A 13443-nucleotide genomic window follows, 5' to 3' on the forward strand; every position below is an offset into this window, starting at 1 on the left:
ATCCACTCAAGGGAATATTTTCAGCCATTAAAATGAACGAAGTACTGATACACACTACAATGTGGATTAAACTAAAAAATATTACGCTAAGTGAAAGAAGCCAGACACAAGAGGTCACATACTATATGATTCCATTTATACGAAATATCCTGAATAGGTAAATCCATAGAGACAGAGAGTAGATTAGTGGTCGCTAGAGGACTGGAAGGAGGAGGGAATGACTGCTTAGTAAGTATGGGGTCTCCTTCGGGGGGATGAAAATGTTTTGCAACTAGATAATGGTGGTCATTGCACAACACTGTGAATGTACTGAATGCCATTGAATTGCACGCTTTAAAATGATGAATTTTAAATGGTCATGTGAATTTCACTTTGGTTAAAAAAAACACACAGAATAATGAAATAACGGTGATTGACCATAAAGCCCTAGATGAATAACAGGTAATTTGCTTTTTCTTAGTTTGTCACAATTTAATGAGTTTGTGACCATCATAACCAATATATAAAAAAGTACCCATTAAAAGTTCCAAATAAGGCATTAATGTAGCTGAGGTCCCCTAATTTGTCCAGTTGGCAGAGCACCTAGTAGAGTTTACAGTACACAAGAAGCTTTAAAAATGTTTTTAATTTGTATAAAGTCTAAAGAAAAAGAATATTGAGAAAAATGTGAAAGAATATAAAGTGGCCAGAGCCTAGGAAATAAGGTGACGTACATGCATATGGGAAAAATCTATATATCTGAGCATGCAGAGAGACGTAAACACTCAGGAGAGAAACCGGCTTCTTCTCATAACTTATTCTGTGTTTCTCCCAAAACTGAAGAGTAAATAGTAGTTTACAGTCACCACCCTCTGGGTTTCAGCAAAGAGGTCACACACAGGGAGGGCCTCGAGCTGCCACTTCCAATTGCTTCCCTGGTGAAACAACGCAGGAGGTTAAGTTACTTCAGGAGACTCTCAACAGGGCTCCCATTGTTCCAAGCTCAAAACTCAGAGATACAATGGGCACCATTCATACTGAGAGCTTACGGGCTGGGGAATGGTCACTCAGTGACAACTTTTTTGGGGACATTGAATTTTCATAAATACGGACTTATACTGATATGTGGGAATTATTTTTTAAAAGCAGCACAAAATAAAGAAATAAAACTCAATGGACACTAAACTGACAGGACACCCAAGTCTTATCCCCAGCTCTGTCTCTAATGTGACTTTAAGAAAGTCACTTGCTCTTTCTGAGCCTTACTTTCCTTGTTTGTAAAATGAAAATGATTCTAAGATCACTCAGAACTCTAAAGTTCTGTGAACACATATGAGGTCTGTTGATGTTGCTACATTATTTACTCCAACAAGTGGGGATAAATTATGAGCAGAAAAGAATCATCAGTTCACATCTTTTCATTTACTACCAGCATTTAAAAACAAGGAGGCTCAATAAAGACAGGCAGAGACACTATTTTGTTTTCTCTTAAACAGACAAATCATAATGAATAAGGTCCAGTGAGCCCCTCCATCCCAACAAGTCCAGGATCACAGAAGTGGGTATCCCTACACAAAGCACAATGATGAAGGGCATAAACAAAAGCCTTAAGTATGTTTTTCTGTCACCTTTTCTTAGGTTATTAATACATTTCATGAATCTCTTGACTTCTTTGCCATGACTCAAAATCCCCGGAAGAAAAATGCCATTTACAACAAGAATGCGATCGATGTCCTAAGTTTTCACACCATGTCATTTTTTTGTTTTTTCAACCTCAAAACTTGCCAAAGCAAGAACTTTGTCGCCAGAGCCTAAGGAGAAAGACACATAATAAACAGAAATGTCATTTCAAATGCATTTATAGTTCCAGGTAAAGAGAGGAAAATCTATCACGTAGATGATAAAACAGAAAATGAAACGAGTTGTTATTATCAGCGCATTATCCCTGACCCTCCCCACTGCCACGACAATTTCCTTCCCTGCACAAACAACTCAGCCACATAGGGCAATTTATTGGTTACAAATACTTACTTTAATTAGGGTATGAAATAGAACATGTAACATTTTAGTTACTTTTATATTTACATTTAGCTGAAATATTTTTAAAGCATTAGGCTATATTAATTTGATTATTTTTAATTAAATAGTATTGGAAAACAAACCCATTAAAAAGCGGTTTATAAAGAAAACAATTCTGGTTTCACCTCTAAACTCAAGAAAAGGCCATCATTTTATCTCACCCGTGCCATCTGTCAATCTAGAGCAGTAATTCATATCCAGCTTTCAGAAATACGAGGGTACTCACCAAGGTCTGTAGAGACTTTCTCAAACTGGCTGAGTATAGCACCTGCATTTGCTGACAAGAAGGCCTCGTCATCTGCAGTCAGCTAAACAAACAGAACAAAACCCAAAGGACTGAGTTCAAATGTGAACAAAGTGGCTCTAGGAATCACTGTTAAGAATGTCTTAGGGGCTTCCCTGGTGGCGCAGTGGTTGAGAGTCTGCCTGCCGATGCAGGGGACACAGGTTCGTGCTCCAGTCTGGGAAGATCCCACAGGCCGCAGAGCGGCTGGACCCGTGAGCCATGGCCGCTGAGCCTGCGCGTCCGGAGCCTGTGCTCCGCAACAGGAGAGGCCACAACAGTGAGAGGCTCGCGTACCGCAAAAAAAAAAAAAAAAAAAAAAGAATGTCTTAGGACCACAAACTAAATCACAGATCAAGAAGTTCTATACCAAATACTTCACACTTTTTCTTTATACCTAATATATTAAATTAAATACAAGTACCTTCTCTCCAAGTTTCCTGAGAGCTGTTAGTATCTCCACTTTCTGCTGAGTATACAGGTCTCTTTCCAGCTTTCCTACCATGAGATCTCTATCCATCTGTAACAGATGAATGCAAAGCATATGGTATTTAAGTTAAAAGCATTCTTTGCAAAAAATCAAGCTTTTCAGATGTACTTTTTAAAGAAAAGGTCCTCTACCAATTAATATTATAAAGAACTATAGAAACAACTCAAGGCAAACATGATAGAAATGTTATTACACAGTTCTAATAAATCTTGATACTAACCATAACCATTGTCTTAGTTATAAACTCTACTGAGGAACTAGTAGGTCAATAGCTTCTTTAAAGAGGAGCTATCCTCTAAGAACTCTATTTCATTAAACTGAAGTGTGGTCTAAAGGCCTGAATGAGACAACTGGTAACAGATCTCCTGGAACTTTGGTTAAATATCACCTCTACCACCAGAAACACTGATAACATGTACTATGCTTTGGTACTATTCTATGTGCTTTACACATTTTACTCCATTTAAACCTCATAACAACCATAAGAGGTAGGGACTATCATTACTGCCTTTTTACAAATGGGGAAACAGGCACAAAAAAAGGTTGAAGAAGGACTTCCCTGGTGGTCCAGTAGTAAAGAATCCGCCTTCCAATGCAGGGGACACGGGTTCGATCCCTGGTCGGGGAACTAAGATCCCACATGCCGCATGGTGCGGCCGAAGAAAGAAAAAAGAAAAAAGAAGAAAAAAAAAAAAGAGGTTGAAGAAAATAACTTCCCCAACGTCACATACGTCCACAGTAGAACAGGGGTACAAATCCAAACAGTTTGATCCAAATCCACGCTCTTAACCACTATGCTATTAAGTTACCAATGGCTGCAAATAACTTATTAATGTCTTAACTATATTCAAGTCTATAAACAGACTTCCTCAAGTGTCAGGTTTATAAAGATGTTTGAAATTCTTAGATGGGAAAGGCCACACATGCATAAAGCATGGCTGCTAATGAATGCTAGATGGGATTTCAATTCAGAGCTCCAGAAATAAATAGTAAAACTTTAAATGTGGAGCTGTAGCAGAAGCAGTCAGTAGCAATTTAAACTGCCATATGCTGGTTAAACCTCTACATTTGTTATCAACAACAACTGCTCAAAGGACTAATTTTGTCAGAAACCAAGTTGTGGGTTGTGGCTCTAAAGTCAACTGACTAGTTTTTTGAAATAGACTATTTTTTAGAGCAGTTTTAGGTTCACAGTAAATTGAGCAAATGGTACAGAGATTCCTCATACACCCCTTGCAATCACTCATGCATAGTATCCCCATTATAAACATCCCCACCAGAGTGGTATATTTGTTCCAACTGATGAACCTACACTGACACATCGTAATCACCCAAAGTCCATACTTTACATTAGGGTTCACTCTTTTTGTTTTTTAAATGTAATTAATTTATTTTTTAAAATTATTTGTTTATTTATTTGGCTCCGCCGGGTCTTCGTTGTGGCGTGCGGGCTCTTTTAGTCGCGGCACGCAGGATCTAGTTCCCTGACCAGGGATTGAACCTGGGCCCCCTGCACTGGGAGCACAGAGTATTAACCACTGGACCGCCGGGGAAGTCCCTAGGGTTCACTCTTGGTGTTGTACATTTTCAAATGACCAATTTTTAAACTTTAGAATAACATAATGAGCAAATTCTTGGGCTGAGAAAAGAAATACATACAGGGACTGGATCAATTTAAAGAAACTTTACCTCTGCTAACCTTGTCCGAAGCTGACCTGGTTGTTTCTTTGCAAACAATCTGATGACCTCTGGGGTTTTAAAGGCCTGGCTGATAGCTGCCTGGATAGCCTAGAAATACAAGAAGGTGAAAACTAACCAAAATAGTCCAACAAAGCAGATATTACAATATTTGATTGATAGGTCTTCAATTCTTAATAGGTCTTCTTTGTTCATCAAACAGTATTACAACTTTAGTATCCATTTGCTATTTCTATGCATGTCACTGGAGTCAAATATATAACTAGATGAAGATCTGGAAGCAAATGCTGTTTTATCCATAAGTAGACATTCCTCTAGAAGTTAAACCCCAAAAAGGGTACATTTTCTATCTTAAATATACTTACTGGAAAAAAACAACAACAAAAACCAAACTGTGTCACCAACGTAAGTAAATGATGCTTACCAGTTGCATTCCACTTAGTTCATCAACCAAAGTCATATTTCCAGACATAATTTTCTTTAATGAATCATTAAATTCACTTAGTTGTTCCAGAGTTTCTTTTTTGGTTTCTTCATATTCATCTGTATCAAGTTCCTCTCTGAAGTACAGTGAACATAATATAGAAAAATATAGAGTTCCAAAAGAAAAAAACAATCTTAGTATTTATACACTAAGACTTCAGATATATATATATACAAAAAATATCCTGGGGGAAAAAGGCTGAAAGGAAATATCAAAATACTAATGATGGATGTGTTCAGACATTACTGTGGGCGTTTTCCTGCAATTCTGACAATTAAACTTTCTTATTTTTTTTTAAACCAAAATGAGACATACTTAACAAACAAACCACATAATAACTTCCTTTTAAGCAGTCTCTGAATCAATGGTATAGCCTTGGGCAAGATACTTGACTAGCCAAGTCTCAGTTTTTTTTATCTATTGTATAAGCTGTAGATAATGATAGTACTTACTTTATAGGGTTGCTATGAGCATTAAATGAAATATGGAAAGTACTTGGCATATAATAAGTACTTAATAAATAGCTGTTATTATTACCATCATTATCATTAATGGTAGGTAAAATTTTATGCACCTTGAAATACAACAGCAATGCAGTACTTGCCATCTGAGTACTCCAAACAAGCCATTTATTAAACATTTACTACAAAACAGCTCCCATTTATCTAGTGCCTGCTTTGGGCCAAGCATTGTGTTGTTCCCTTCATCTGCAATAGTTACAATAGTCTTTCAAGGTTGTTAAAAAGGCAATGAGCAGTCTTATTTCTTTGAGCAGTTAAGGCTGAAGACACACCAGAAGTTCAAGCAGTACCTTCTCAGCTTGATACCAGGCAGGGCTACTTCAAATACTGAAGACAAGATGGGTGTTATTATTTCCATTTCATACTCAAGGAAATGGAAACTTAAGGTGGTTAAATATTTAGCCCAAGTTCACATTCACTTTGAAATTAATCTAAATACTTTCATATCCCAGCCTTTTAAACTCCAAAGCCAGTACTGAGTTTATTTCTCCAGCAGACAAAGCACTGTGAAGAACACTACAGGGGAAACCAAAATCACACATGGGCCTGCACACATGCAGCTTATAATCTAGCTGCAGGAGACAAAAGCCATTTTACAGCATAGCAGCACACAATTATACTATTACCTGCATTCCTCCAGGTCCTGTAATTGCTGCATTAGTCTATCCAACTGTTCTTCTAAGTTCTGCTTTAATCTGCTTGTCTCTGTCTTTCCTCTGGAAGCCATTTTACTAAGTAGAACAATAAAGCAATTTAAAGTAGGCTATACTCAAAAAAAAAAAAAAAAAAAAAGTGGTGGGGACTTCCCTGGCAATACAGTAGTTAAGACTCTGCGCTTACCCTGCAGGGGGCGCTGGTTCGATCCTTGCTCTAGGAACTAAGATCCCGCATGCTGCGTGGTACAGCCAAAAAAAAAATTGGCTATACTCTTTCTGAGCTACAGGTGTGGGGAAGATAGTCGTGCAAAAAAAAAAAATCTCAATTTATGTATAAAACTTGAAACGCATATAGTAGTAACACCCCACAAAAATGCCTGGGAGTCTTCTTAATTGAATTCACAAATTAATTAGAAGTCTTAACTATTAGTCTATCTTATTTTAAACATATTTGATAGATGAAAATACAGATTTATAAAGAAACAGATCAGGCGTGACTCTGCTTTACAAGATTCATTTTAACATTCTTTTTCGTTCTTAATAAGTACACTCCAGGACTCAGAATACTCCTAGTATTATCTTATTGGTCTTTAGGTGCATTTACCTAATGACTTGTGGGCATGAACAACTTTTTTTTTTTTTTTTTTTTTTTTTTTTGTGGTATGCGAGCCTCTCACTGTTGTGGCCTCTCCCGTTGCGGAGCACAGGCTCCGGACACGCAGGCTCAGCAGCCATGGCTCATGGGCCCAGCCACTCCGCGGCATGTGGGATCTTCCCGGACCAGGGCACGAACCCGTGTCCCCTGCATTGGCAGGCGAATTCTTAACCACTGTACCACCAGGGAAGTCCCTCAGTTGAAATTTTGACAGGGGTTACATTAAAATTAATATGGAGAAAATCTGTATCCTTAAAATTTGAAACTTCCAATCAAGCAATATATCTCTCCACTTATCAAAGCTTTCTTTTATGATCTCTAGTTTAAAAAAAAGTATTATTTTATTCACAGAGGCTTTAAACACTGGATGTTCTTAGATATCTTGTATTTTTTGTTAATATCGGAAATAAGGTTTTTGTTATTACAATTTCTTTTTTAAAAAAATTTATTTATTTTTGGCTGTGTTGGGTCTTCATTGCTGCACACCAACTTTCTCTAGTTGTTGCGAGCAGGGGCTACTCTTTGTTGGGGTTCCCCGGCTTCTCATTGCGGTGGCTTCTCTTCATTGTGGAGCACGGGCTTCAGTAGTTGTGGCTCATGGGGTCTAGAGCACAGGCTCCGTAGTTGTTTGTGGCGCACAGGTTTAGTTGCTCCGCGGCATGTGGGATCTTCTGGACCAGGGATCGAACCCGTGTCCCCTGCACTGGCAGGCAGGTTCTTAACCACTGTGCCACCAGGGAACTCCCTGTCCACCATTTCTTACAGGTAAGACTCCAGCCTTCCAGACCTTCCCTGAGTTCCAAAGGGTGGATTCTGAATAGCTGCTAATCAAGGGAGGAGTAGCCAAGAAACTCCCTGAGGCAAGATTAAAGAGACAGAGAAGAAGCTCATCCTTGTCTCTTTTTTTTTTAAAAAAAAGACTGGCTAGGGCTTCCGTGGTGGCGCAGTGGTTGAGACTCTGCCTGCTGATGCAAGGGACGCAGGTTTCTGCCCTGGTCTGGGAAGATCCCACATGCTGTGGAACGGCTGGGCCTGTGAGTCATGGCCACTGAGCCTGCGCGTCTGGAGCCTGTGCTCCACAACGGGAGAGGCCACAACAGTGAGAGGCCTGCGTACTGCAAAAAAAAAAAAAAATTTTACTTATTTTTTTTTGCTGCGTTGGGTCTTTGTTGCTGTGCACAGGCATACTCGAGTTGTGGCAAGCGGGGGCTACTCTTCACTGCAGTGCGTGGGCTTCTCATTGCGGTGGCTTCTCTTGTTGCAGAGCACGGGTTGTAGGCACTCGGACTCAGTAGTTGTGGCGCGCAGGCTCTAGAGCGCAGGCTCAGTAGTTGTGGCGCACAGGCTTGGTTGCTCCACGCCATGCGGGATCTTCTGGTCCAGGGATCGAGCCTGTGTCCCCTGCATTGGCAGGAGGATTCTTAACCACTGCGCCACCAGGGAAGTCCTCATCCTTCTCTTTTGAGCCTGCATTTTCTTCTACTTATCAAGGCCAAGTCATCCATCCTTCAAGGTCAAGTTTCACCTTCTCCATAATGCCTTCCTTGGTTCCCTCCCAATCACTACATTGTGAGTTATTTGAGAGTAGGGATTTTACATTTTCTTTATACGCCAGCATCTAGCACAATGCTGGGCAGATAGAAGGTACTGAATAAATAAATGGTAAATGAATAATGATAATTGATCGCTTTTGCGATCAATTGCGATTTTGGAGACTAAGATCTATGTCTTAGTCTCCATTTAACACTATGTCTGCCTTGAATTATATGTGATTTCATCATAGCTTGTTGTTTATTTGTCTGTCTTCCTCTCCAGACTGTAAACTGAGAGCAGAAAATGGGTCTGATTCCTTTCTTAGCCTCTTCAGCACTTAATACAGACTACATATTCGATAACTGAATGAACTGTATAAAGGCACAACGTACTGTAAGGAGGTAAAGCTATTCTAAATGAATTTCAGAGAAGATGAAAATGCTTCAAAAACCTTACCCTCATGCTACATTATTTGAGATTTATCCCAGAAAGATTAACTCACGGGCACCACCTAGTATTCAATAAAGGTGGTGCACCTTTTACCGAAACTGCAAAATTACTCTTCAAAAACTGTAAGCTTTTTTTTTTTTTTTTTTTTTTTGCAGTACACGGGCCTCTCACTGCTGTGGCCTCTCCCGTTGCGGAGCACAGGCTCCGGACGCGCAGGCTCAGCGGCCATGGCTCATGGGCCCAGCCGCCCCGCTGCATGTGGGATCTTCCCGGACCGGGGCACGAACCCGTGTCCCCTGCATCGGCAGGGCGTCTCTTAACCACTGCGCCACCAGGGAGGCCCAAAAACTTAATTTTTGAGAATTAAGGTACTCATTCATGCTCACCTGTCTCTTAATCCTCTTAACTCTGCTCAGTGCGGACCGGTCTCAAATTGCATAAACCTCCAATTCTTGAAGTTCCAAGTGTCTTAAACTTGAGGAAAGCGAAACTGTTCATCAGGACTACAAGAGGCTCAAAGTTCAAACCACCTGGGGGTGGAGCTGGCTGGGAAAAGGGAAACCATTAAAAAGTGGTTTTATTTACTATACATAAACGTATACCTAAAGCAGTCCCAGTAACTGCCACTTGGGCAGCCTGCAACTGAAACACACCCTCTCTTTCTAGGACGACATCATAGGGGCGGGAGGGGGTGTGGAGGAGGAGGAGAAACCCGTTTTCTTTTTCGACTGTGCCTCTGGCAGTCTTTCTGAGGTTTTTTTCTAGTGAGGCCGAGAGTGTTACTCAGGAAAACCCCGCACCCGGATCTGCCTTGAAGGAAGTTGTCATATCCAAAATCACGGAAAAGGAGCGCATACATTTTCCCGTCTGGAAGTGAGCAGCGTCTGGACCTCAACCATCCGGACGCGGTCAGGGAGCAGCCCCGATCACAGCCCCAAATCCCATCTCCCACCGGGGAACATGAAGCTCCCACATTTGGGTCGTGCGGCAGCCGGCTCGACTAGGCCCGACTGCCACCAGAGGTCGCCGGGCATCCGCTGCCTCCGAAACTCTTCCACTTTTCCCGACCAGAAACCGAACCACCTCCTCAGGCCCTCGGGGTCCCTTCTCCGCCTCCACCCACCACTCGGTCCCAGAGTTCGGAGCCAGGGGCCCCGCCTACCTGAGGGGCCCCGCTCGGCGGACGCGTAGAAGAGGAGCACTTCCGTCAGACGCATGCACTTCCGGCCTCCTGGAGCCAATGAGGGCGCGGCCGCGGGTGTTACCCTCATTAGCGTCCGGGCTGCGGAGCGTCTCTCGGAGAGCTCGGGCTGGTCCGCCCTGAGGAGGAGGTAAGTCACCTCCCAGAGCTCTTGAAAAACCCGTCTCTGCTGGAGTCAGCTCAGGACTGCTTAGGGTCGTTGAGGGTAAGGTACAACTGTCCCTGAAGCTAGGTCACATTCAAGTTTGGAACAGGGAGTCTTGCCCCTTCATTGTTTCTGTTTCTCTCTGTGGAACCGAAAACCTCGGTAAATTTGCCTCTGGAACAAGTGAGTGCACCCTGGGGGAAAAAAAAGCCTTTTCTAGAGGCTTCTTGGGCTTGGCGGGGCACTTCTCATTTTTCTGAAATTCGTAATTTCCAAATCTATAAAAGACTAGATCTATGTTCCTGGAAGCGGGACACTCACTCCTCTTGAGGAGAGACTGCTAGCTGTTGGCAGCAGTCTAGAAGTTACTCAGAAAATTAAAACATTTTCAGATGTTCCCAGCCCATCTCCTTGAAGTCATTAGTCCACAAGACGACATCAGGGTTTACGGCGAAATTGTTTCTCAGGTGTTGTCTTTAAAGTTAATTATATTTCAGCCACCCAGGACAAATTTCCAAGATTACCGTAGAACTCCACCAGAATGAATTGTTTGTCCAATCATAGAATTTCTTAATTTATCACCGTAAATTGTTTCTCAGAGTTACAGTTTGCATGTGAAACCACTCTTCTAAGTCCAACTTAGAGAAAACTGTTGACACACCAGTTGGAATGGTTCCAATAGCCTACCTTGCAAAACGCCTCAGATTCACAGAATTTGCTTTGTAAAAGTAAGTGGCTGTCATGTTAATATAATTAGCCCTAATTTTTGACATGTGAATATGTGTGGAAGCGTCAACATTTTTGTGGAATATCGAACTCTCAATGACAAATAGTTAGGGCCAGTGCCACACAAAACAAAACTGGAAAATATACTTCTTTCATCATTGGAAGAACTTGCTGAATAAACATTTTCTCACTGTGTTCATCCCCTAATTTTGATGATGATAATAAGGTGTTCTATTTAGGCATTTATGTTGGTTTTACTGTGTACAGTCTTAGAAGTGGTGGAGGAAAGGCCTCACCATACGTGCGTTGTATTTGCGTGCTGTTTCTCGGTGACAGTCTGATTCAGCGGTTCTATGCTGAGAGTGTTCTTACATACCTTTGAGTTCTGTTTAGAGCTAATGGACAATGAAAAAGTATTCCTAGTGCATAGACAAGAGAAATTGGTTTGGGTTCCAGTTCCCAAACAAAAATAGAATACAAGCCTGGAGGGGAAATAGGGAGGGAAGCGAAGATGTTGGGAAAAGACGAATGAATATTAGGTAGGTAGTCACAGGAGAGAGCATTGGGGAAGAAAACCTCAGAACTGGGAGTCATAACTGGAAAACCAGATAAATACTACTTGGCAGCTGGGAAGGTTTAGGACACCTCAACTTGGACTTGGGATGGGAGTCCAGAGAGCACTAGCTGCTCCAACTAGGTAGGGAATATGCAGGGGCCGATGAAACTTGAGTGGCTCATAAGAAGTACCATGGGGCTTCCCTGGTGGCACAGTGGTTGAGAGTCTGCCTGCTAATGCAGGGGACACGGGTTCAAGCCCTGGTCTGGGAGGATCCCACGTGCCGCGGAGCAACTAGGCCCGTGAGCCACAACTACTGAGCCTGCGCGTCTGGAGCCCGTGCTCCGCAACGAGAGAGGCCGCGATAGTGAGAGGCCTGCACACCGCGATGAAGAGTGGCCCCCGCTTGCCACAACTAGAGAAAGCCCTCGCACAGAAACGAGGACACAACACAGCAAAAATAAATTAATTAATTAATAAACTCCTACCCCCAACATCTAAAAAAAAAAGAAGTACCATGAGCCAAAGGCACTCTGAATGCGTGGACCTCTTTCTAATGTCTACGAGTAGATAACGTACCATTGTAAATCTTGTGTAACGGTTAAGAGCATGAACTTTTAGAGTCAAGGTTGTTACACAGGCTGTGAGATCTTGAACAAGTTAATCAACCTCTTTCAGCTTAAGTTTCCTCATATGTTAGGGAAAAAAAGAATAATAGTACCTACTTCATTGGAGTGTTGTAAGGATCACATGAGTGCTTAGTATATTGCTTTTGGCACACAGGAAGAACTCAATGAATGTTACTGTTATAGTTGTCACCATCATTATAGTTACATTAGTATAACTGGATATTTATTTTTGAGAAACAAGCCCATCCAAAGAGAATGGGTGAATGTATTGCCATTCAGTGAAGAGCACAGGAGAAAAAATAAGGATTCCATAGCAGGAACCCTGAAGCTTTCTGCCCTTCTGTTGTCAGTTTCCCCCGCCCCAGGCAACCACTGATCCGTCTTCTGTCACTATAAATTCTTTTCTAGAATTTCATATAACTGGAATCATATAGCATGTTCTTTTTTGTATCTGGCTTCTTTCACTCAAAATAATGTCTCTTCAGATTCATCCATGTTATTTGTATCAGTAGTTTCTTCCTTTTTATTGCTCAGTAGTATTCCATTATTTAAGCTAATAATAAACTTCATTCATTCATTCATTTCTTGATTAACATTTGAGTTGTTTCCAGCTTTTGGCTATTACGTATAAAGCCAACCCATACAATTCTTTGTGTAGACTATTACGTATAAAGCCAACCCATACAATTCTTTGTGTAGACGTATGTTTTCATTTCTCCTCATTATTTTTAAGCTATGCTTTTAATTTGTACCTAAAATCCTTTCTTTAAAAAAAATCCTTTCTTTGTGGCCTCCTTAGGGACCTTTCTCCATCAATTATTAGCTTTCTTGCAGGCTGTGTGGCTTCCTAATTGTGCTTTTCCCTCAACCAACCAACATTCTAATTCTGTTCTTCAAAAAAAAAATCAAATCAAATAAACAGCCTTCTTTTAACCATGATATCTCCTTGAAGGTAATCTTTAGTGTCTCTGGGTTTTACTGCCAGGTTCTAGTCTCTCAACCAACATTCTAATTCTGTTCTTCAAAAAAAAAATCAAATCAAATAAACAGCCTTCTTTTAACCATGATATCTCCTTGAAGGTAATCTTTAGTGTCTCTGGGTTTTACTGCCAGGTTCTAGTCTCTCTCTTTTTCTGTCTACCTACTAGATCTCCCTACTCGGATGTCCTGTGTATACCTCAAGTTCAGCAGCACCTTTAAAACCGTAGTGTGTCTCTTTATGCTTTCCCTTCATACCTCCCAACCTGTGCTTCCCCTAATACTCTCTGTTGACTCTCGGCACACCATCTAAGTGGTCTCTTAAGTCAGAAATCTCCCTTCGCCTCCTTCCCTCCTCCATTCACTCAGCTCATGTACTT

The 13443-nt window shown here is 41.3% G+C and overlaps 1 protein-coding gene across 2 annotated transcripts; it reads right to left on the bottom strand.

Moving 5' to 3' along the window:
- Positions 1-450: 450 nt before the first annotated feature.
- Positions 451-10044, bottom strand: LZIC (leucine zipper and CTNNBIP1 domain containing). Of its 2 annotated transcripts, XM_065886588.1 has the most exons (8): positions 9991-10044; positions 9215-9374; positions 6161-6265; positions 4954-5089; positions 4521-4619; positions 2766-2861; positions 2285-2366; positions 451-1790 (listed from the first exon to the last, which is right to left on the bottom strand). In XM_065886588.1, the coding sequence occupies exons 3-8, from the start codon at positions 6259-6261 to the stop codon at positions 1732-1734; spliced, it is 573 nt and encodes a 190-aa protein (XP_065742660.1). In that variant the 5' UTR covers positions 6262-6265; positions 9215-9374; positions 9991-10044; the 3' UTR covers positions 451-1731. The 2 variants fall into 2 exon arrangements, with proteins under 2 accessions (XP_065742660.1, XP_065742669.1); XM_065886597.1 differs by lacking the exons at positions 2285-2366; positions 2766-2861; positions 9215-9374; positions 9991-10044 and having other exon boundaries at positions 1722-1790; positions 6161-6261.
- Positions 10045-13443: the final 3399 nt, after the last annotated feature.

This window comes from Phocoena phocoena, chromosome 1, assembly GCF_963924675.1.
Source record: "Phocoena phocoena chromosome 1, mPhoPho1.1, whole genome shotgun sequence".
Classification (NCBI taxonomy): domain Eukaryota; kingdom Metazoa; phylum Chordata; class Mammalia; order Artiodactyla; family Phocoenidae; genus Phocoena; species Phocoena phocoena.

Excerpts from the sequence above, each read along its gene's own strand:
- LZIC (XM_065886588.1), bottom strand. The coding sequence starts at position 6,261 with ATGGCTTCCAGAGGAAAGACAGAGACAAGCAGATTAAAGCAGAACTTA. Across the intron at positions 4,620-4,953 it reads AACTAAGTGGAATGCAACTG|GCTATCCAGGCAGCTATCAG; the intron begins GTAAGCATCATT and ends TTGTATTTCTAG. Across the intron at positions 2,862-4,520 it reads TTCGGACAAGGTTAGCAGAG|ATGGATAGAGATCTCATGGT; the intron begins GTAAAGTTTCTT and ends CATCTGTTACAG.